This window comes from Nanorana parkeri, unplaced genomic scaffold (genome assembly GCF_000935625.1).
Source record: "Nanorana parkeri isolate BGI_ZX_2015 unplaced genomic scaffold, ASM93562v1 scaffold770, whole genome shotgun sequence".
Lineage (NCBI taxonomy): Eukaryota > Metazoa > Chordata > Amphibia > Anura > Dicroglossidae > Nanorana > Nanorana parkeri.
Genome location: NW_017307038.1, coordinates 131,587 through 156,688, shown reverse-complemented (window position 1 = coordinate 156,688; position 25,102 = coordinate 131,587). Strand labels below are relative to the sequence as shown.

At 42.7% G+C, this 25,102-nt stretch overlaps 1 protein-coding gene across 1 annotated transcript in view; it reads left to right on the top strand.

Moving 5' to 3' along the window:
* The first annotated feature begins 3,803 nt into the window (after positions 1-3,803).
* The window catches only part of C5 (complement C5), a 58,239-nt gene continuing 36,940 nt past the window's right edge, over positions 3,804-25,102 (top strand). The window contains exons 1-10 of the mRNA XM_018564651.1: positions 3,804-3,868; positions 7,639-7,831; positions 10,739-10,901; positions 11,879-11,949; positions 13,077-13,168; positions 14,986-15,068; positions 15,910-16,000; positions 17,062-17,167; positions 17,451-17,577; positions 20,133-20,248. Coding sequence (XP_018420153.1) covers positions 3,804-3,868; positions 7,639-7,831; positions 10,739-10,901; positions 11,879-11,949; positions 13,077-13,168; positions 14,986-15,068; positions 15,910-16,000; positions 17,062-17,167; positions 17,451-17,577; positions 20,133-20,248 — 1,107 coding nt within the window. The remainder of the gene's footprint in view (positions 3,869-7,638; positions 7,832-10,738; positions 10,902-11,878; positions 11,950-13,076; positions 13,169-14,985; positions 15,069-15,909; positions 16,001-17,061; positions 17,168-17,450; positions 17,578-20,132; positions 20,249-25,102) is intronic.

Sequence of the window (25,102 nt, the reverse complement as noted above, 5' to 3'; positions counted from 1 at the left end):
GACAATGTCACTGCACACAGCGCAATGTGACCTTTTCTATGTATTCCCTTATATACAACAGCACAGTATTCATTCCCACGCCACAAAAATGTAAACAGTCATTTACAGTGTATCAGATCAGGCGGAAATTGGCCAGCAATATATAGACAGGCACACAAAGGGTTAGCGGCTTCCCGTAAAGGGGATTGCAGTCAAGGAATTTAGTGTTTGGTATTAGGCCTGTTTGCTCAGCTCTTAATTGCGCAATAGCTGTTTGTTCTTTTTGTTTTAACAAAATGTTGTCATTCGACCCAGTTGGTCAGGTTTAAAGCTTAATACTGACAAAACTTTCAGCAAGTTAAAGTAACATTAAACAAAGACGTTAAATCTTAAAATGCATTCAAGTACCCCATTAACCAAAATGTAGCTTATTTATGCACCATTTAACTGTAGATCCTCAAATCATCTCTCAATTTGTGCCGACACTGTCCTTCCTCCTGCAGGCTACTTTTGTTCCCCATGGTCCCTGTGTGTGTTGTAAAGTAGCCATCGCCCCAAGCTTGCTCCCATGATAGACTACAATCTCACGTTTAGTTTACTAATTTGTACTGAGATTGTAGTTCATCACTGAAGCGATGTAAAGGGCATGTGTGTTGAGTTGGGCATGTGGGTCAGGAGGGGGAACCACCTCTTGAAGGCAGTGACTGCATACTCACTGCCTTCTCCCTTTCGTGGCTAGCCAGGCTGCACCCAGGGAATGGATTCTGGGGTTCCCCTCAGAATCCATATCCTGGATAAGTGTATGGACTCTGAGGGGGACCCCAGGCCTTTGTTTTTTAAAGGGGCAGTTTACATGCAAAAAAAAAAGCCTTCCCCTTTCCCACAAATTAAAGGTCCCCAGGAATTTTTGTGTTTGTATGTTTTTAAGGTAAACACATTTTTAGTGCATATAACCACAATATAATTCCAAATTTGTGTTAAAATATAAAAGATGAAGTTGCATAGAATAAATACTGTAGATACCAAACATGTCAAACCTGAAATTGCATCCATGAAATGTTGAAAAACAATAGTACCCAAAATTAAGTTTTAAAAGTCTTTACAGTTTATCAGTTTAGAGTTAGTAGTTATAACTAACATGGTGGTGTAATTGCCAATTCTGTATTTGAATGCATTTTTTACTTTTATGCTTAAGTGACAGCACATTGGAGGTGACAGGTTCTCTTTAAGGAGACATTAGGGGTCTTTTAGACCCCTAATGTCACCTGTGAACTTTACTGAGGCTAATCAAGCACAGATTGTGCTTCATTACCTTCATGCCTGGCCATGATTGCCAGGGAATAACAGCGCAAAAAGTGACAAAATCCTTATGCCTTTAGACTTCATTCACTGCAGGGATGATTGTCTTCCGCTCTCCCCGCTGATACCTGCCATGTGTTTCCTGGGCACCCAGGAGGAGCAGCAGACATATATTGTTGGGGGAGGGGCCAAACAGGAGGGCCGCGTGTACTAAGACCTGTGGAAGTCATTGGCCAGCTTTACAGATGGCCAAATCACTTCCATTAGAAAGCCATCAGCCGGCTTTACAAATGTATACAAATCCATGGTTGCTATAGCAACTGTGAGTCTGTTTACAGGGCTATGCTGCAACCACAAGCCTTGTGGTGGGGGCAGTTAAAGGGTTAAGCTGCATTAAAAGACCCTCTCCCCGCTGAAGATCAGTTTTTTTACATTTACAAACATTGATTTGGAACATGTCCTGCATGGCAGTGCCCAGCTACCCATGCCCTATTTTTAACAAAAAATTGCAAATTGCCTCGAAAGAGACCAGAAAAATATTAGCAAGAGGCCAGCTCTCATTGACATCAATAGGGTTCAGTGCTATGTTCAGGTCAATGTTCACATCATTAATGTCCACTATTACAGCACAATTTATTCACAGCTTCGTTGTGGCCTGGAAAATTCTTAGTTGTTTCAATTAATGGTCCCCGGGGAGACACACGAGGACCTCTGACCTGAGCACAGCCCAGCTCCAGTGACCAGTCTGTTCCTAAATACAAGGGCAGCCCAGTCTGCTGGTGTAAGGCAGAAAAATTTGAGACTCTTCTGAGGAGTATAAATTCCTATACTTGTCTGCACCATCTAGGGGTGCTAGTGCTGGTAGTGTTTATAGATGAACCCCTAAGTGCTGTTCATTTTATTCCACATTGGCCCACCTGGGAATTCTGCTAACCTAGCTGACCAGAGATTATTTCTGTGCAAGCTGTGAGGATATTACTGCACAAGCCTGCCACGATGTGGGGTTATTACTGGGCAAGCCTGCTACAATGTGGGGTTATTACTGTGCAAGCCTGCTACGATGTGGGGTTATTACTGGGCAAGCCTGCTACAATGTGGGGTTATTACTGTGCAAGCCTGCTACGATGTGGGGTTATTACTGGGCAAGCCTGCTACAATGTGGGGTTATTACTGTGCAAGCCTGCTACGATGTGGGGTTATTACTGGGCAAGCCTGCTACAATGTGGGGTTATTACTGTGCAAGCCTGCTACGATGTGGGGTTATTACTGGGCAAGCCTGCTACAATGTGGAGTTATTACTGGGCAAGCCTGCTACAATGTGGGGTTATTACTGTGCAAGCCTGCTACGATGTGAGGGGTTTTTACTGTGCAAGACTGCTACACTGTGGGGTTATCATTACTGTGCAGTATCAGTTTCCACCCCACTTTTCTACTCCCATTGTGGGTGACAGCACAGCTAAACCTTCACAATTGTTTCACACATCATTCTTTCTAATAATATCCAATTTATGTATTTTTTTTATTCATTTGTTTCAGGTATTTCTCCAGCCCCCACAATTCACACAGCGGTTTACCCCAAAACCCTTGCAAAACTGTACAGCTACATGGTGGGGTCAACAGTTCTATAGAGACACAGAAATTACCTTTAATCATCTGTAGAGATTTGTTACAATGCTTTATTACAATACAATGTGAGCAATCTCTACACTCTACAGTGTAAATCTTTGACAGATGTGAGTGCTTATAGTGGCTCCGTCTACAATTAGCCAGTTAAAGATAACAGTGGAAAGTAATGCAGAACTGCTTGTAAAAATCGTATTATGAATATCAAACAATTGTGTAGCTCAGATCTCTCAAGTTTACATGGTGATTGTATTACAGCTACATGATAATTGTTTTTTAATGGGCTATGTACATCACAGCAAATTCTTCTGAAAATTGAAGTTAAACTGGAATTTTCTATAAAGTAGAGTGCTATTAACAGGTCACTTACATATGAGCTGGGTCACCTTATTCTCCAGACTAAACATTTTGTTTATAAAAACCTCACAAAGATTCTAACTCTTTCCAACTCCATCTAAAGCAATCATCTAGCGTTGGACTTTAACTCTCTGGCATCTACCAAATACTGAAGTATCACTTTTCGGGTGGAGTGGTTTTTTTACAGTTACAAAAGCTGTTTTTTTTTTCCTATTGTTGCTTCTCTTTCTGGAACATAAAGGCCAACTGTGTGTTTTCTTGGCTGAAGATAAGGGTGACAAAGAGGATGGTAAGATATTTCTTCACTCTGGAGAAAGACAAACAAGATCTAGTCTGTTGCCATCAGTCACTGGTGGGGACAAACAAAGAGGCTGGCTATAACCTGGTCAGAAAAACATGAAGCTTGGGGGCAAAGTATCAGTATAGGGAGGCCATTCTAACGGAGGAGCTCGACAGTGTTACACCTAGCAGGCACCTGCTCCAGCCTACAATTGGCATTATAGGTCACCCATGCTGAATTGTCAACCGTCTTATCTCCCTCTGCGATGATCCTGCTACAATTTGCCTTTCTCATCGCCCTGTGTGGAAGGAGCCAAAGCCAAGAGCAAACGTAAGGCAAAATTTTACTATAGGCTATTAGTCTCTTTGTTTAGGGTCCACATTAACATTGCAAGCGCTTAGCCATAGCAGACACAAATGTCAGGGGTATCTACCCATCTATTATGGATATTCTTTAATAGGTTAGGAATATTTATCCATAGGTTAGAGGTATCCCACCACCGTGGTGTGCCAGGGTGTTATTGGGGGTAGCAGATGTATATTATTTGCATGTACTGTTACAGTAGGTGTAGTAGGTAAATGGAGGTTTAGTGAAATGTTATCAGTATGCTAAGGTCTTTTAAAGCCTCAGGTCTCCCCATCAATTGCTTTACAGTGCTCCCCACTTGGTGGTCCTATGGCAGTACAAAAACTCTGCAATGATCCTTTTTCTGCATGCTAAACAAGTTTATTTTTCGAATGATATCTTCCCAGGTCTGTCCATGCCAAATTAGGTTTAAAAAATTGTTTCGTAAATTTTTTTTTCTCATTGTTGATTTTATATAACTTTGCAAAACATAGGGACACCATTAAGCAGCAACATTCTATTTTACCTATTACAAATATTTTTTTAGTACACTTGATCATACAAACAAACTAACAAACTAGATACTTTGAAAAACAAACATTTCCTGGTACAAAACTTTAGGGCTTGTTCACACCAAATCCAGTGCGTTCCAGCACAGTTAGTGGCTGGAACACACTGGATCGCATAGAGCAAGCATCTCTGTGTTCTGGGGCAGGAGGGGGTGTGCATACACTATTTTTTGCGATCGCACCGTAGGTTTGCTGTGATCGCACTGCAGGGCAGGAGGCGTGGCTGCGTTGACATTGACTTGAATGCACCACCATGCCCCCTCCTGCCCCAGAACACATGGATGCTTTCTCTATGCGATCCAGTGCATTCCAGCCACTAAACGTGCTGGAACGCATTGGATTGTCAGGGTACCCTGCACAGGCGTTCTCACACCACATGCAGGTACCCACACAGGATGACCAAATTAATATGCCCACACAGGATAGGGTTATATGCACAGTTTATTGGTTCCACATCAACAAAACTACAAACCCAACACAAAGGGGTAACAGGCCTGCAGATGTACAGCAGGCCTCGGGATACCAGAAGAGTGGTCAGGTACAAGCCGAGTCGTTAACAGGAGGGCAGCGCGGTACAGGAACAGGATTGATGAAGAGTTGTCAGGTGCAAGCCGGGTCAACAACAGGAGGGCAGCGCGGTACAGGATTCAACAGAGAGTGGTCGGGTAACATGCCAGGTCGGTGACAGGTTTTCAGATAGGGCGCAAGGTTCAGGACATGGGCATCAGTCAGGTTAGCAACACAATACTGACCCAGCTTCCTGACTGCAGGGAGGGCCTAAATACCCTCCCAGGAAGCACCAGGTGATGGGATGAGCAGTCACAGCTGGGGCACACCCGCAGGTGAGTACCGGAGCTGCAGGTTCCTTACAGTTCCTGGCTGCTGGAGACACCCGCAGGCGAGCACAGGAACTGCAGGACCCGGCTCCAGCGCCACCTGGGGGTGCTCTGGATCCTGACATGGATTTGGTGTGAACAAGCCCTTAGACCTCTCCATGGAATTTCGGAACTGCTTTGCAGATTCTGTACAGAGGATATGTGATTGTTTCCCCATGCAGGCGCCGCATTTCGAAAATTAATTTAGGTTAAAATTATTATGTAAATACGCAGACAGTGCTTGTCGTGAGACTGGTCCTCTCAGCAATTTTGGTACAGGATTCTAGTTCAGGCTGGTTTGGGTTTGTGCAGTGTAGTAACCAGGGACTTTATTACAGTGTCACAGGCTGTGCAAGGAATTGACAGGGGCAGCACCGGATGTTCCCTGGTCTGTTCCCATTCACCATCCTGACACTGTGTACCATCGTTTGGGCCTTCAAGGGGAGTCGGGGACCCAAAAAACAACGGGAGGGGGTGCAGGAGGAGGTGGTGGCACAACAGTAGACTAGTACAAGTGATCTGGGTGGCTGTAGTTTTAGCAGCTGGCCCCGCCTGAAGTCATTGGTTGCAAGGAAGCCAGTGGCCCTAGCAACCAATGACTGAAGCAAGGATGGACTTGCGCTGGAGTAAGGCTGGCAGTGGAAACACTGGTCTTGAGTGCCGGTGTATCCACTGTCAGCCAGCCATAACCCAGCGCAGGTCAGCAACCATGGTCTGGATAGAACCGCCATTTGGTCCGTGTTCGGACCGTGGTCTGCCATTAAGTGATGGCTGTTCTAGTGTTATTACTTACAATTCTCATCCCATTCATTCTTATGGCCCCTGTTTACACCTGAGTATTTGTCGCAATAAGCAAAATGCCTGTCACTGGAAAAGGTATATGAGCTTTTTTTTGGCAGATTACAGCTCGTTTTGTCCCCATAAAGTCAATATAAAACACTTGGAAACCCTGTTTTGCATGCATTTTGCCCATTTACATCAATGTGACGCAATCTGCTCATAAAAACGTGTGACAATGCAACTGCATAAAAACGAACAAACGTGCAGCACAAATGCGCATTTTTTACGCGCGAAAACACTGTTGCTTATGCGTGAATCAGGCCTTAAAGTGTTCAAACCATTCCATTGACAAAGGGGCCAGCTCAATGACATTCCTCTCTCAGCTTATTAAATTGCACAGGAGAGCTGATGGTTGAGGACCTGAGCCTTATCTAAGATAAAATATGTTGTGCTGAGATGGACTGGTTGTTGCCACACACATTTATTTAGCTTTATAGGTCGCAGCATGTTCTACAACCAGGGCCGTCTTTAACGCGGGGCAAAGAGGGCGCTTGCCCCGGGCCCATTCATGGCTGTGGGGCCCAAAGCAGCTGCCCCTTGAGCCCGCTGCCAGCAGAAACTTGCCGATCGGATCGCCCGCGTAGCGCAGGGATCGGCAAGGTGTCCGTACCGCCGCGGTTGTACCGTAGAATCAGCACAGGAAAATCAAACCTTCCTGCACGTGGGCAGGAAGGTACCAAAACATCACATTAGATGGGGGGGGTTGGGACGTACCAACTGTTCCCTACGACTCGTACGGAACAGTTGGTAAATCCCAAACTCCCCATCCAATGTGATGTTTTGGTACCTTCCTGTTACCCTGGTGAGGCCCCCACAGAGCCCTGGTTTAGCCAGGCCTCTGCGGGGTCTCACCAGGGCTCTGTGGGGATCTCACCAGCCCTGGTTAAACCCCACAGAGCCCTGTTGGGACCCTACCCTACAAAGTCCTGATGAGACCCTATATAGCTCTGAAGGGCTCTTTGGGATTTCACCAGGGCTCTTTGGGCTCTCACCAGGGCCCTGTGGGGTCTAACCAAGCTGGTTAGACCAAACTGGTTAGACCCTACAGAGCCCTTGCAAGACCCTACAGAGCCATGGTGAGACCCTACAGAGCCATGGTGAGACCCTACAGAGCCCTGGCTTAACAAAGGCTCTGTGGGGTTTTACCTGGAGGGGAAAAGAATTTCCGGGGGGGGGGGTCGGCAAGAAAATGTTTGCCCAGGGTCCGATCAGTATTAAAGACGGGCCTGTCTACAACAACCAGTTCATTCCAGCAAAGATCATAACAGACAAGGGGTCAAATATCATCAACAGCCCACGGCTCTCCTGTAAAAGTTAATGAGCTGAGGACCGTAAGTTGAAGACAAGCCACTTGATAGTAATTAGAATAAGCTTATCTCTTCCTGGACAGCTTCTTCAGCACACTGGTAGGCTCATAGTTACGCTCCTAATTCTCTTAGTTTACATGCATATTATTCTCTTCTCTCCGCAGGTACCTGGTGACTGGGCCCCGGCTATGGAGAATAGGGGCGCAGGAAACTGTGGTCATTCAGGCTTTTGGACAAAAGGAAAATTTCCCTATAAAAATTTCATTGCTGAGTTTCCCAGATAAGAGGACCACATATGCAGTGCAGAGCCTAGATCTGACTCCAGCCAACAACTTTCAAGGGGCAGCCAGCCTCCGGGTATGTGTGGGCTCTGTTTTTGTTATTAAAATGGAAAATTCTACATAAACTTGCTCAGCTGATATAAACTGACTTAGCAGACACAGCTGGACTGCTGATTAACACAAATTTAAGTCCCAGCATTTATCTCGTTAAAGGTGGCCATACATTGTACAACCATCGCAAGACCTTAGTCTTGTGATGGTTGTAAAGGGATTAAAAAAACGTACGATCTGCCCATCTTGGACGGGTAGATCGCACTCTCGATCATCGCAAGCCACGCCCCCTGAGGGGTGGGCTTGCGATGACTGTAATGAGGGGCGGGCTTACGCTGACTGCAAATGGGCAGTGGGCACGTGCGCACACCGGCCCGTTCGGCAGTTGTCGAACCAGCAGGCCACCAACTCGCCGAGAATCGTACGATTCCCGGCGGGTTTTCAAACATGCTGGTTCGATGGAAGACGTGCGACCGTACAGTAGAAACGGTCGCATGTCTTCCATACACTGCACGATCTCGTACGATCGCGGGATTTCCTGCGATTCTCGTACGAGAATCGTGCAGTGTATGGGCACCTTTAGTTTGGCAGCCCTGATGGTAGTTGCCAGTATCCCCATCTCCTGAATGGCTTTAAATTGGTTATTATACAGCCAGTTTGTTCCCTGGTTCCAGTGCTACCCTGTCTCTGGGCTCACTGCAGTCCCCACCTGCAATTTTCAACATAGGAGGCAGGTTATGCAGTATTGAATCATACAACAAATGTGTGCAACAGGAGAAAGACAAAAAGGAACAAAGCACAAAAAGACCCACCTGGTGTAGTATATTGAGAAGGCAGGTTTATTCAATCAAAATAATAATATTGGACTTACAGATGACCATAGAGAATGTGTGGCATGACAGAAAAGTCCAACCAAGGAAGAGAGTGTGGCAGTGTGCCATGGGCTCAGTCCAGACTGCAAGCAGAAATCGGACTCGTAGCATGCCGCTGATCTCAATCTCCAGAGGAAGGCACACAGTCTTTCTGCTAGAATACTCTGCCGACAATTTAATCACCACATACTGGGAATGTGTTTCGAGGCAGTCACCTTCAGCCTACCCTAGGGGCTACCTCAAGACCTAATGAAGGGAAAAGGTTTAGTAAACCAAAATACATTATAAAATCATCTAGATGTATAAGAAACTTATATGTATGAGACATAAACATATAAATACTATTCGAGTTTCACCAGTATATGTTTATACATTATAGGAGAACGGTACTTGCCTGACTGCATTGTGCAAAGTGTAAAGTTTGGTGGAGGGGGGATTATGGTTGTTTTTCAGGTTTTGGGCTTGGCCCCTTAGTTCCAGTGAAGGGAACTCTTAAGGCATCAGCATACCAACACATTTTGGACAATTTCATGCTCCCAACTTTGTGGGAACAGTTTGGGTATGGCCCCTTCCTGTTCCAACGTGACTGTGCACCAGTGCACAAAGCAAGGTCCATAAAGACATGGATGAGCGAGTTTGGGGTGGAGAAACTTGACTGGTCTGCACAGAGTCCTGACCTCAACCCGATAGAACAGCTTTGGGAAGAATAAGAGTGTAGACTGCGAGCCAGACCTTCTCGTCCAGCATCAGTACCTGACCTCACAAATGCGCTTCTGGAAGAATGGTCAAATATTCCCATAGACACACTCCTAAACCTTGTGGACGCCTTCCCAGAAGAGTTGAAGGCTCTTCTGAGAATATTATAGCGTCAATATTATAGCGTCAATATTGGTCCCATTGAGCAGACGAAGAACGTCGTTCTTCGTCTGCTCCGTGTGATTACTGAGACAGCGCCACCTGTCTAAGTAGTCACTAACTGCAGCTTCTGTGACAGAATTTCTGTCATAGAATTTCTGTCACAGAAGCCATGCGGTTGTATAAATAAACAGACAAAGATTACGGAACTCACTTTCTCAGTTCCAATGTTATGAAACTTATGACAACAAAATCAACATCCAAAAAAAGAAGGTTTACTCAAATCCGTATTGTGATGCAAAGTAAAGTGACAACAAACACTGAATTTAAGTGATCCCTTTTCCACGCTGCGCCTATGCTCACCAAAATGAACCCTTAGTGGCCTAATCATCCTGCCCACATGCCTCAGGCCACAAGGGCAAGTCAAACAATATACAACATACGGGGTAGAACAGGTGATAAAGTCCCAAATAGGGTAAACTTTGTCTGTCCCATCATGATAATTATTTGCCCATGGCGTATGTGCAAACAGGCCAAACATCTTTTCTTGCAACATTGGAAAATGCCTGAAAGAGATTTAAAAAAAAGTAGTAAGGATCTGTTTGCTAGGAATCCATGGATCACAAAGTTTACTAGCAGCAACGAGTTCCTTCACACATTTTGCCTTGCAAATAATAACCCTCAGTTCTTGGGGATGTTAAGGTCCCAACTTAGGGTCACTATGAAGAATACACCAATTTTTGCAAATGATGGAAAGGTCGGAACGACTACTACTATTAGACATTGTAGTATTCATTTTTTCAACATTGTATATCTTGCATATTTACTAACACATAGAGCTGGGCAATAGTAGTAGTGGAGAGCACTTTTTTTGTGTCATTTCTTTATAGAACACATGTATGCAACCCTACCCCAAAAAAACTATGAAAAGCCTGCAATATATTAGGTAACACTCAGATTATGGTAACCCAAGTGGATTTCTTGACTTTAGCCAAGCTGTCAGGTGAAAGTGTGAACAATTCGGTAATCATTGAGAATTTCCACCATACTACCTAAGGTGGCTAGAGATTCTCTTATTGCAAATCTCACTGTATATGTTGTCCTAACCAGAAAATATGCAAACATCTCTAAGCTTTTACAAATATCCACACAATTAAAAATATACTGTACAAAATTTGCTGAATTCCATTTCCTGTTTGCTACAGATTCTGCCAAACAAATTAGCACGGAAAGATGGCGAGATGCAGTACATCTACCTCCAAGCACAATCAAAGTCTTTCACCAAGGAGGAAAAAGTGCCAGTTACTTACCAGAATGGATTCTTATTCATCCAGACCGACAAAGTCGTCTACACGCCTGACCAATCCGGTAACATCACAAGATGCTCCTACTGGTTACAGGAAACCTTCTGACTATTCTGCCCTCTGACAGATTCTTATTGCACATGGGGCAACCACATTTACCTATAACATATGCAGGCTGTATTTTCTGCTTTATGATTACACTTTTTTGATCCACTTATCTAAATGCATTTTAGACTATATTTAGACTAACTGAAATTAAAAGACTGCATATGTGGTTAGCTCATTGCCTCTCAGCAGGCTGATTGTACAACTCACAATGTGACTTAAGCCGGGTAAACACGCTTCAAATTTTGTCCGGTTTTTGATAAACCGGACAAAATTCCATACTTGAGTGCTGCTGTTGGCACCTTTCCGACAGCCATTCCTCGATCAGCTGATCGAAGGAGCATGTCAGACAATTGTTGGTCAAACAGAGCTAGCAGCCAATGAGTTGCCAGCTCTGATCAGGTATTCTGACAGTGACTGGCGGTACATGCTATAGCAAGGCGCTTTGGGGTTCCATTAGGAAATAATAGTACCACAGTGCAAATAACATTGCTACATGTGATGTGGGATGATGCTTGGCATTTCACGCACTCCAACATATCCATATCAAAGGTGTGAACAAAGCCTTAGACTTGCATGCGCCTCCCTGCTGGCCACTGTGTGCTGCTGAATGTAGCTGTGCTGATCAGATGCATAATTGCGCTCTTATGTAATAAAGATTTAAAGATCACGCTCAGACATATGATAAAGAGCAAAATTAATTAAGGCAACGCTAATAGCTCTGAGAGGTGGGCCAATGACACTAACGATCAGGAGGAGATTGATGATAATTGATGTAGTTCAGACAGAAAATAAAGGCAGGTTCAAGATAGCTGCTGCAGCTTCAAATGGTTGTACTGTGAAAATGCAAGTTTGCAGGGAATTAAGAGTAACCAGTTGTGACACAGGACATTACTTGCTACAAATGTGACTAATAACTAGTTTTGATATCCACAGTTAAGATTCGGGTCTATTCCATGGATGAAGAGTTGAGACCAGCCCGCCGTCGAGTTACTCTCACGATCATGGTAAATAGTTATGTTATCTGTATCTAGCTTGTTGGCACATAAGCAATTGCAATATAACAGAACAAAAACACAAGGTAAATAGCACCAACATAGTGGCACAACAACGGCACAACACAGTGCAGGAGCACACAATACAATACAATACACATGCCGATCATAGGTCCCCCCCAGGCCCACACAGGAGCAGCATAACACATTAATACACTCCACACCACCAATCATCCACACAGGATGATGTTACCAAAACAACACCCTGGAGAGGCATGCTATCGGAAAAAGATCACCAACCCTTGGAATGGCAGGGAGCCCAGATGGATGAGCACCATAAGGCACCTATGACAGGAGAGTTCTAAAACGCAAACTCAAGAAGGCTAGGAACAAACACGTGTATGTAAGGGAACCTTACGCACATAAGCAACTTTAATGGACATTTAAAGCCTGTCAGTGTCCATCCAAAGTGGGGCTCAGAGAACCTGCGAGGGAAGACGGCGGTGACATTTGTCTGCACTTTCGTGCAGTTCTGTTATTGCTGTGTTGCAGTGTTGCCGTGAAGACAATGTCCGTGTCAAGGCTTTAATTAAACCTATTGCTAAAGCTTGTTTAACATTATAGCCAGCACTTTCAGTAAATGGATAGAGATAGATAGATAGATAGATAGATAGATAGATAGATAGATAGATAGATAGATAGATAGATAGATAGATAAAGTATGGAAAATGTGAAAAGGAGCCTAAAGCTTGGCCTACTAAGAAGGAGAATTCAAAATATTGCTATCAAATATTTATTTGAATAAAAACATTTTTTTAAATGTTATTATCTAGACCTATCCGTAATATAGAACAAACATCTGTACAAACCCACTATACAGTCCTTTTACAATATGTAATTACCCCCCTTCCTTCCCTAAACTGCGCCTAATGGAGCTTAAACCGCTTAAAGAAAGCTGCTGGAAGCTTAAAAAGTATTTTGTAAATGTTTGCTAGATCTGATGTTCTTTTGCATGTATAAAAATGTGATTAAGCAATGTCCATGTGTTCAGGCCTCACAGGGTAAAGGGAATAATGGAGTGTTAACATCCTTCTGATACATTCCCCTTAAAATATATCACATTTGTTATTTCTTGGCAGGACCCTCAGAAAGTGAAAATGGACACAGTGACACAAGACGATGCCACGGGTGTCATTTCATTCCCGGAATTCAAGATTCCGGCCAATCCCAGGTGATAATCTTCTTTTCATCTGCTCAGGAATATTCACAAAAAGAGATCTCATTTATTTTATATTGATATTTTCTTCAGGCCAGTAAATCTAAATAACAAATTACTTTTATGTAAATGTTTATCAGCTAGTGTACATAAATTCCTGTACCTGTGCAAACCTGAAGATATTAATCTTTGTATTTATATGTGCTATAATGCTAAAGCAGCCTACTGCTTTCTGCCTTTGGTTATTTTTGGTTAAAGGTTCCCATGCACATGATGATCTTGCTCTGAACTGTCTGATCAGCAGCAGATCAGAAAACAGTTGTCATTTAGGGCAGGTTATGGACATGTGGGCAAAATGAATCAAAAAGCCCCCCACTGAACCAGAAAATCCTTTTTAAAGGCTTTAATGTGGTTCAGTGGATGGCTTTTTGGGTCTTTCTTGCCCACCTCTCCATAACCTGATGGGTTATACTTTCCCTTAGCTAAATTAATCAAGCCGTTCAAGCAAGTTTGCAAATATAAGCTCTCCAGCTCTTATTTGCTGTTGCTGCCCCCTGAAACCCTCTGCCTGTGTTGCCAGTTTCTATGCTCTGAATTTTCTTTAAAAAGCAATGTGTAAATGTTGTTACTGTATATCAATGAAAACATCCCTGCCATCCCTGTATATGTGCACGCTCCCTCCCTTCAGCCTACTTCTAAAGCTGGTCATACAAATGTATGCGTTTCGGCTGGTTTTTGATGAGCTGCACAAAATTCATTCGGTGAGTGACCCTATCGCCACCCTTCCTTCTGGCATCAGAAAATCTAAGGAGCTAGATGGAAAATTTTGGGGTTAACAGTGGCGGCAGCAAATGAGCTGTCGTTGCTCTTCAGGTATTCTGACAGCGGCAGCCGTGCCCAAAGGAAGAGTCGTCCATCCATGCTGTTTAGAATGGATGCAGACATTTTTTATTTGTTGTTTTTGTTTAGCCCACAGGTTGAATGAAAAAAATACCACAGTGTATACCCAGCTTAAGTGGCCATCTGAGTCCTACCTGCCTCGAGCAGCATGCATTGCAGCTGGAATGCCCCAACACTACTTATGGTGTTCCTACAAACAGTAGTCCATTAGGGTGCACACAAGCTTGCCAATTTTGCTAACACATTGTAATATGACATTGTCTTTCTTATATACTGTGCACATACAGGTTTTGCTGCTCATAGGGTTCAAAGACTCCTATATGTAGCTGGTGGACGGGGTACTCAGTTATAGACAGAGTCTGGTCATTGCCTTCTTTAATTCCACTGAGATCTCACCACCATAATTCTGCCTCAGTTCTGTCCAATTTGAATTTTGGGTGTTTTGTACCAGACATAATTAGGGTTTAGTTTTTTTGGTTTTGGAAAGGGTAAACCCTTTGTAGAGTTTCTATTGCCCCCAGTGATGCTGCTGGGGATATTCACCGCTCTATTTGTTCTGGTGACCATTGACACTACAACAGAAAGTGAGGGGATGCCCAAACAATTTGAGTTGTCATGAGAGCAAGGAGTGAGGTAAAATCCGCCAATGGGAACACATGTTCAAATGACAACTGTCAAAAATTTTAATTTCTTTCACTTTGTAAAGATTTCATCTTATTTACGGGGGTCACATTTGGCAAAAAAAGGAACATAATGGGGCTTTTAACAAGGGATGCACCTATATATCGTCCGTCGAAACATATCCTCCGAAAATGGCACTTTTGGCATAATGCACTATCCAAAACTAAAAAAAGTGTTGGCTTTTCATATACTCTATTAAAAAAGTACATGACCTAATTTAACCTGCTGAAAATATTTGTTTTCCTGCACAGATATGGTTTGTGGACTATTGAAGCTACCTACGAATCCGACTTTGTAACCTCCAGTGCTGTGAAGTTCGAAGTAAAGGAATACGGTATTTTAGTGCTGAGCATCCTGTTAAAGTAGAACTCTACCATTGCATTCCAAAGAGATCATGACACTTCCCATGTACTGAAACATTGTATCTCTCATTCTGAGGTTACAGGGGTGGGGGATAAGCAGTCCAGGTTTCCTTGCATAAGCTATGTTTGCCCTAAAGTTAATCTGAGCTGCATTGTGCACGACTGTAAGTTACAGCCAGGTTAAGTGATATTGTGATGTGTCATCTGCACACCATATGGCGATTAGACGTGGTGCTCGAAGTGATAACGCGGATGGTGCTGTGTTTCCCAAGATCATGGAAGACCAGGATCACCAGCACTCAGCCAGAAGCATGGAATTTAATGAAATAATATGTCACAAGCATCATTTAGCCAACGTGTTTTGGCGACACAGGGTCCCTTCCTCAGGGAAACATAGTGACTTAGTGAGGGTCACTATGTCGAAGGAAGGGACCCTGCATGGCTCCGAAACGTTGGCTAAATGACGATTGTGATATGTTAATTCAATAAATAATCAAACAAATTCCAAGCATTTGGCTGAGTGCTGGTGATCCTTGTCTTCCACAGCCAGGTTAAGGTGATTTTAATGGCCATCATGTACACATCCCCCATTGCAGGTAGTAAAATGTAATAGAGTAGGCAGTTGGCATGGGAAAAGGAAAGTAATAAATATAACTGAGGGTATAAAGAATAAGCCACATGTGTAAGGGTAACATCAGCATTACAACCAATACTTAAAATATTTACCTTTTAAGTATTAAATAATATATTCCTTCTCCTTCTTTGATTCATCTATGACTGCTGCATCCTAACACGCCTTTTCTTTACATGCAGTTCTACCAAGGTTCTTTGTCACCATCGAACCTGAACGCAACTTTATCAGCTACGACACTTTCAAGGATTTTGCTGTCACAGTAAAAGCAAAGTAGGTAGTGACATTCTAACATTTTTTTATATTTTCAGGCTATCAAGAAAATAGCTGCACTGCAAGCAACCAGATTCCATGTTTTATTTTCTCAATTCAAGCTGGAGGAGGAAATCTGTAAATTGATTGCACCAGTACAAACTATTTCCTTACTCCAAATCAGGCAAAATATATGCTATAGTATATGAGCACTGCCATCACCAAATCTATTGCAGCATGAGGTTCAGTGAAATATTGTCATTTCCTGACACTGTGAGGTCCCCAATGTGCTTGACGCTGGTGTGTATGCTAACATAGGAATGTGCTTTTTTACAAAAAGGCTAACAAAAGATTGTAATAAAAAAGAAACATGAGCTATATTACAGCAGATTATATCCTTTTTTGTTCAGTCTAATAAGATTATCCTTCATTGAGCAATTCCTGCAACTTTTTTTTTTACTTGCCATTTTTTACTTGTCATTTTACTACAAAAAGTGAAGAATAACAGATTAAAAACAGAATGAAAGACAGCAGTAAAAAAAAAAAACTAACAGGGGTTTTTGCTTTTCAACTTTCGTTTCAACTAAGAAATTTTTTTGGAATAGATATACACTTTAAAGTAACTATGGACATTAAAGTATTTACTTATTTTTTATGATGCAGTAAATATGCTTTAAAACAAGCCTTCTCCAAGCTCTGTAGCTGCAGGCATTATACATCCTAATCCTCAACATTCACAGTTGAAGTTGTTCTCTTAGCAGCTCAGCTCCCCCTCCCCGAGAACCTGATCTTTATATTCCGGATTTGAAGGCTGTTAGGCTGCTGAGTCACTTCTGGGAAGAGAAAAGGGTTATTGTGAAATTTGAGGAGGAATCACTCCACATTGCCTACAGCTTTAGAGGTCATTGAGGGCTTGTTTTATAGCTGTTTTACTGCTATTTAATAATATGTAAATACTTGGATGACTATAGCTTGAACAAAGGTTTACTTTATATACTGAATTAAGAGAGATCAATGTGCTTTTACTTCTTGCCTTTTTTTCTCACATTCACATCAGATCTTTCTTTCTCGTCATTTTACAGATATTACTATGGCAGAATAGTGGAGAAAGGCAAAGCCTTCATTCGCTATGGATTAATTGCAAATGGGGAGAAGAAGATGATGGCAAAATCAATAGAGGTGTTGCAGGTAAAAGACACAGTCATTGCTGACCTTCCAGACATGAACTATGTTATCTATAGTCCAGTATTACAGCAGTTAAAGTGCTGGAGGTATATAATTTTTCATAATATGCGATAACACACTTCAGGCTTATGTATTAAACTGTGATAATGCTTACCACTTACTTCCTGAATGATACAGTAATTTTAATAGCACTCATAAGCAATTTTTCTTTTGTTTAATCCTCTGACGATTATATTATTTCTGGAACCACATAAAAGCGCCTAATCCTAATTGTTTTCACTCACAGATAATCAATGGGGAGGCCGAATTCCATTTTAACAGTGAGCGCTCGGTGGCAGACCTGCAGTACTCCTCTCTGGAAGAACTGGATGGGGCTTACCTGTACATAACAGCAACAGTGGAGGAAGAGGAAGGTAATCAATTGTAATGTCATCTGTACTGAGAAGAGTGCAGAACACCAACAACAGACCATGGCTTTCTTCCCTGTAGTATGACCGCTGAGCACTCTTAAATTTTCTCAGTTCTGTTTAGTTCAATTTTTCCACACACTTTTCATATTTTACTGATTGCCATGGATCATGTATATGGTCATGGTGTACATATCATTTGTACACCAGGCAATCTAATCCGTACAACGCAAAATCTCTCCTGGAATGACAGAGAAGCAATTTGTACTGGACAAAATACATCTTTGCAGCTGTGGAGAGCTGAAGTCAGCAGCATGTAGGGGGTCCTATGTAGGATTAGTGTACATGCTAGTGTACTAACAGTACAGGTGACTCCCTTAATGGGTACTCCTAATTTAACCATAAATAAGTCCAGCTCTCTCTTGAGCACCTGTACGTCAAAAAGGACTCAGAGTTTCATGTTATAATTCACTTTAATAATGTCCCTTTTCTTGGGCTGTGCTTCTTCTGTCAGTGTTAGGTGGGCAGGTTAAGCTTGATATTACAGGTACTCAGGGACCTTGCACACCTTAAAAGGAAGCCGGTCCTGAAAGAAACTTGGAGGCTGCCATTGCTGACTTCTAGTTCTGCAAATGTTGTTCCTTGCTTTGACTGTCATTCTGACCCACTAACTTTAACAGACCCGGAACAGGTATGCAGAGAAAAATGCATGACTTTACTCTGACTTCTGCATGCATGTTGAAGCCAGTGAGTTAGTGTAGAAGCCAGAGAGATGGGATTTTCAGAAAGCGATTAGCAATGGCAGCATCCACTTGTTATTTGCTTCTCTTTGGTATTTTAAACTTACAATTGACTGTGTTCTGTGTATCTGGTTGACAAGTGCAAATACATACTTGTTGATCCTGCCTGAAATCCAGTAAGCTTGTAACTCCCTGTGTTTTCTGCCTGAGATGCACTGTTTTTGTTGGAACTTCTTGCAAAGCATCACAGAAAAACACAAGCACACAGTCTGATATGCATGCTGCACATGGCTTGAAAACAGGAAGGAAGCCACAGCTATATTTTCTACCTTATTACAATACAACAGAGTATACGATAGATACTGTATAACAGAACGTATAAACACTGCCATCTAGTGACCAAAATTGTATACTGCAGTAGTTATTGCTATAAACACAGTAATGTGTATTCTAACAGTTTTTAGTTAGCATTACTATTCGCCCTACCCAATTCCCTCTCTAGATTGCAGAGCACCCTCTTCCTATGTTTTGGAGCCAAGAAGAGGAGAGATGTTCTGTATTCCTAACAGATTTCATGTAGTCGTGTGACATTGCTGCACCTCCCTAGATACAGTACAGTGAATGAGTGTTGTCAACTTAGGACAGAAAGTGTGTTAGTGGTAGGATCAACAGGTGAAAATAAAAGAAAAATAGCCTGAAAATATAACAGGTAAGCTATAAGACCCCGTTCACACTGAACGGTTTATCGCGCCATTTCCGCCGTGAAATCGCGCATTTTTCCACGCGATATCGCTCTATGTAGCTTGACCAATGCATTGCAATGGAGCTGTTTACATCTCACAGCTCAATGTCGCCTGTAGCTCGTCGCTCAAGCTTATTACTCGTACATGACCCTTTTTTCTGCGGATGGCGTGTGATCCGGCCCCAATAGACTCAATCGGCGATATTGCGTGACATCGCGCTACAGAAGGGTCACTTTTGCACAGCAATATGGAAGGAAAGAATGATGTCACATCAAGACCGCTGTTGATTGGAGACAGTCCAATGTAGCTTCGACGAAGTCACTCCCCAAAGTCGCACTACGTAGCGCGACAAAATGTGCATTGTCGCGCAATATAGCTCAATGCTGCTAAGCACGAAATCGCGCGGAAATACGCGTGATTCTCCATGTCGCTCAGTGTGAATGGAGTCTTATATATAACACATTTCTTCTTGGATATAGATACAATTTACATTACAATACAAATGCATTTCTCTTATTTGCTCTTGTATGGCCTGGTAAATATATCTATAAAAGTGTTTTGTTATATCCGTTCAATAAGAGCAAAGAATCCTGCCAGAAATCCAGTGCTGTCCTGTGCACTCTGCAATCTCAAGCAGTGTTATCAATCCTGTCCAGTTACCCCATACTGGTCATTATGGAGAAGATGCAAGAGGAATGTGTTCTATAGTTCTAGGGTGACAGTGCTGCTTCTCCACAGATACAGTACAGTGAGTGAGCATTGTCACCCTATGACAGGAAGTGTGTTACTTCCAGGATCACAGGTAAAAATAAAGGAAGAAAAAAAAAAAGGAAACTAATGCAGTTAGCACATCTAAGGACTGGTAAGCTGCAATATACTACATTATTGTTCTTCAATTTAGAGACACTTTAAGCTTCTTTATGCAAAAAGACATCCGGTATATATTTGCTAGTTACTGGTTTGTCTGCTCTCACAAACCAGTCATTTATCAATGGTGGTGACAGTTATGGTGTTACAATATCTCATGCTGAAAACATAGCAAAGCATAAATTACCATAATATTTAATGCCTCCGCCAGGTTCCCAGTCTGAAGAGAGTGAGAACTCCAATGTTAAATATATTTTAACGCCATACAGGCTGACCCTGATAGCAACACCTTTGTTTGTGAAACCAACACTGCCCTATCATATAAAGGTGAGTGTACAAAACGTCTCACTGTTTAAAAATCATCAAAAATATTAATACATTGATATCATTTCTTCAGAGCAAACACTGCTTGGAGCCTTTAAAGGGAACCTGTCAGTTTAATGAAGCAAACAGCTGTGTGATTGATTTATTTTACTGTAAATGTATCTAACATTCATTGAATTGTGATTGTTAGGTTGGTTGAAATGTATTGGAAATCCAGCACACAGACAGAATTTATAGAGAAACATACGGTGTGAGTAAAAATGTACCTCTGTGCAGAGAACGGTTTGCTCTGTATGCAGTAGAGAGGTTCCCCCATAGAAAACATAGTTAGTGTGTGGACACTATGATGTAGAAAGCTAGTTTTTATAGTCTGGAGTAGCTGTAACATCATGAATTGAAGAATTGGTTGGTTCTGTATGGAGTAGAGTAGTGTGACACCATAGAGTAGTCGTGTGTTATGGGAGTGGAAAGACAGTACACCACAGGGTCCAAAGATTGGTTCTGTATGGAGTCAAGAAATTGCACTGTAAGGAGTGGAGTTAGAGTGTGGGTTTCACAGAGAAAAGTCTTTGTTGGTACTGTATAGCACAGACCTGGCATAGTTTAAATAGTTTTATTATTGTGAGTAGAGAGATGGTCTTTAATGAGGTAAAGAGGCAGTTTTTTCTGTATGCAGTAAATAGGTGTTACAAAAGATTGAGGAGTTGTGGATTGTGGATTGTGCACGGACACCATGGAGTAAAGTGTTAGTTAAAATGATAAGTTGTGCAGGGCTGGGATAGTTCCGAGCACAGTCACTATTGCATGGAGTGGAGAGATGGGACTTCATGGGGTATAGAGGTGGTTGCTTTAGTATGATATGGACAGTTGGTATCTTAAGGCAGGAATTTATCATATGGACCATATGGTGTTAGTTGGTACCGTATGGAATACACAGTTGTGGAATAGAGAAAGATGGGACATCATGGGCTATAGAGATGGTTGGTTTCATATGGCATACACAGTTGGTATTGCAGGGAGTGAAATTACCATATGGACACCATTGAGCAGAGTGTTAATTGGTACTGTATGGAATACACAGTTATGGAATAGAGAGAGATGGGAGATCATGGGCTATAGAGTTAAGTTGGTTCTATGTGAAGTAGAGAGGTGGCACAAACCAAAGAAAAAACATTAAGTATAGTGTTAATTAATACTGTATGGTATAGAAAGTTGCCATAGTTTAGAGTAGAGTTATTATTGTGTGGATAGGGAGAGATGGGACATCATGAGGTATAGAGGTGTTTGGTTCTGTGTGAAGTAGAGAGGTGGCACCATAGAGAATATAATTACCATATGGACACCCTGGAGTAGTGTTTGTGGGTACTGTATGGTGTACAGTTGGCATAGTTAAATGCAGAGTTATTATTGTGTGGAATAAAGCATTAGAACGAAATAGAGTGTAGATCTGATTGGTTCTATATGATGTGGACAGTTGGTATGGTAGGAAGTAGGTCCTGCTCTTGCTGGGGACCTCAGGCAGCCTGCTTGGGACCCAACGGCGGCTGTCTTTTACAGCGACGGTCTGGTACCTCATCCTCTTTCTCCTTATTCACGCCACCCGCACCCGAGAGACGCCTCACAAAGCCCAGGTGACCCGCCACACACAGCCCTGGTGACTCACCGCACACAGCCCAGGTGACCCGCTGCACACAGTCCTGATGACCCACTGCACACTGCTCAGATGACCCGCCGCACACAGCCCACATACAGCACTTGTGACACCACACACAGCCCTAGTGACTGGCCACACATAGCCTTGGTGACACTGCACGCGGCCCAGGTGAGAGGCCGTACACAGCCCTGGTGACAAGCCACAAATAGCCCAGGTGAGACTCCGTCCACAGCCCTTGTGAGACCTCAGAGCCCTGGTGACCCGCCGCACACAGCCCTGGTGAGACCATACAGCCCTGGTGACACGCTGCACACAGCCCTGATGACCCACACAAGGCCCTGGTGAGGCCGCACAGCCATGGTGCACAGCACAGCCATGGTGAGGACACACTCAGCCTTGGTAAAACCGCACACACAGCCCTAAAGACCCTGCACACCCTCCTAAGACCCCCCACAGTCCTGGTGTGACCGCGCACAGCCCTGGTGAGACCGTGCACAGCCCTGGTGAGACTGCACACAGCCCTGGTGAGAACAGACACAGCCCTGGTCAGACCCCACATAGCCCTGGTGAGCAACACAGAGTATGTAGCTTCATATGTAGTATTCTGCATTGTTGTATAATGTATTGCTGGGATTTGTAGTCATCTCTAGCTAGTGGTATTCTGTACTGTTGTATAATGGATTGCTGGGATTTGTAGTCCTCTATCACTGATGGTATTCTGCATTGTTGTATAATGTATTGCTGGGATTTGTAGTCCTCTATAGCTGGTAGTATTATTCTGCATTTTTGTATAATGTCTTGCTGAGATTTGTAGCCCCTCGACAGCTTGGAGTCAGTGGCAGAACTACCAGGGTCGCAGCATTTGCAGCTGTGACAGGGCCCTTGCGCTTTATCACTGTCCTAAAACCATTAATCTGTATTGTTTGGAAGATTTGTGCAGGATTACTTATATGGTATTGCTGTATAAACTTGTAACAGTATGATTAGAAAGTTGGAACTTCCTGGTGTATAGAGTTGTAAGATTATGTCACAAACCATTTTTACTCAACTCCAGTCATCAAGGAACCCAATCAATGCATTTTTCTCAGGTATCTTCTCTCTTATTAAATTCAAGCATGAGATAATTACTGCAGTTCTCTACACATTTACTAATTATTGAACACAAAATATGGTTCTGTGCCACCAAGGGGAACAGGACACCACACCCCTAATTATATTGAAGCAAAAAACAGAGAAAGTGGGGCTTTTAAGGTGTCACTCTAAGCATGGAGAACATATAGTTCTTACGCATATAACTCTTAGAAATTAATTTTTATTTTGCTTAATAAATACTGATAAAAAAGGGCCAATGTATAAGCCCATTGGTTTCACATCCACATCAATTTCCTAAACATAGTACAATCTAAAATCACCATAGGCATATAGCCTCCCTGGACCACACGGCCACATTCTAGGCATCAGCAGGTAGTCACCATTTATAATATTAATACATAATTGTTGAGTTCATTGTATATTTGTCAAACACATGTCAATATGTCTTGCATCAATGCACCGTGGGTCCAGACTTCGACGCGTTTCGCTAAAAAGCTTCCTCATGAAGATAGGATGCTGCCTGTAATATTTAAATATCATGGATGTAACCACATGTAACTATCCTAAGAGTTTAACAAAAACAATTGCATCACATGGTGAACATGTAACAAACATCAAAGAATGCATAACCTTTTTGTCAGGGCCTTAGCGGTGAATCAATCCACATCTCCAATGGGACAAGATCCATCGCACAGAGGACATGGGGAAAGAGGGATGCACAGGAGTCACGAAGACGAGAGGCTAAATTCCGTTCATCCATACTGCAAAATTTATAATCGGATATTAAAGTATCTATATATATCGTTGGGGCTATTCATGTGTAATTCACATTATACGTACATATGAGCACTGCCTAAAACAGAAAGTAGTATCCCCTCAACACATATTCCCCCATCTATACAAAGAGGGGGACAAAAGAGAAAGGGGATAATTCTCTACCAATCTGTCTGGCTTTATCCACTCAGTTTCTCGGTTTGGAGCCTAGATCAACATCTAGTACTAACATGATAGTCCCCACATCTAAACTTACATTGAATTGGATTAATTTGCACAGATCCTGGACTGCCTTTCCCGCCGTTCCCCCCTACATCCATTCAGCCGCATCACATCACACTGCCTAATATACCGGCGTGTGACGTCAGCGGCCAGAGTGGGCTAATGGTCAGCACCTGTGTCCGCTTGCGCGGCACATTGAAACAGGAGTTTTCCCGTCCTTCTGACAGGTCCCCTCCCGTCCCGGCTCGTCATGCCTATGGGGCAGCAGCAGACACTTAGGTGCCGCCCACCTCACTTCCACTCGACGCCAGACTCAAAAAGAGTCCGCTGCTCGAGTAGAAGGGCAGAGTTGTTAACCGAGCCAGAGGGACCATCACCCCCCTCGAGGCTCCAGCCCCGAGGGGGTCAGGGTCCGTGTGCAGACCATCCCCCCTCAGAAGATGTCAAAAGGAGAGGGCCAGCCCAATCAGGTCAACAGTGTGAGTAGGACCATCCCCCAGTGGAGGCATAGACGATCCGCCGCTAAACCCTTTAATGTATAGTCTTTGTTTTGAGTATAGTATCAGTAATTGTAATAATTTCTTATAATAATGTATCCCTAATCTTGAAACATAAAAGTAAAAAGAAGAAAGAAGAAAGAAAAAAAAGAAAAAAAAAAGAAAAAATGGCACACTGTAACCACATCAATATAGTATCAGATCATCAATATCAAGTATCAGACCATCATATATGCAGCCTTAATTGGTCATATTGACCAGACCGTATTAGAAGTTTGTTTTGTGTATATATTCTTAATTCTACTTTGATGAATGAAATAAAGAATAATTGTATGAATAATTCATATGGAGATAATGAATAACACTAATGGTAAAGTGACCGAGTGCTTGTTATGTAAATATATCATTGTGGAGCCATGTGTCGCTAAACCTTAATCCCACTGGCTCAAAACCACCCCAAGGGTGAGTGTGAGGTGCTAATCATAAAGGGAGCCAATTGGCATTGCTGCCTGGCATAATAACCCCCTAATCTAGTTGTGTCCATCCACAAATCAATTTATAAAATCAAAATCAAACCCCCATCTCTGCCCCAAATATATAATTCTTAAAACAATCCCA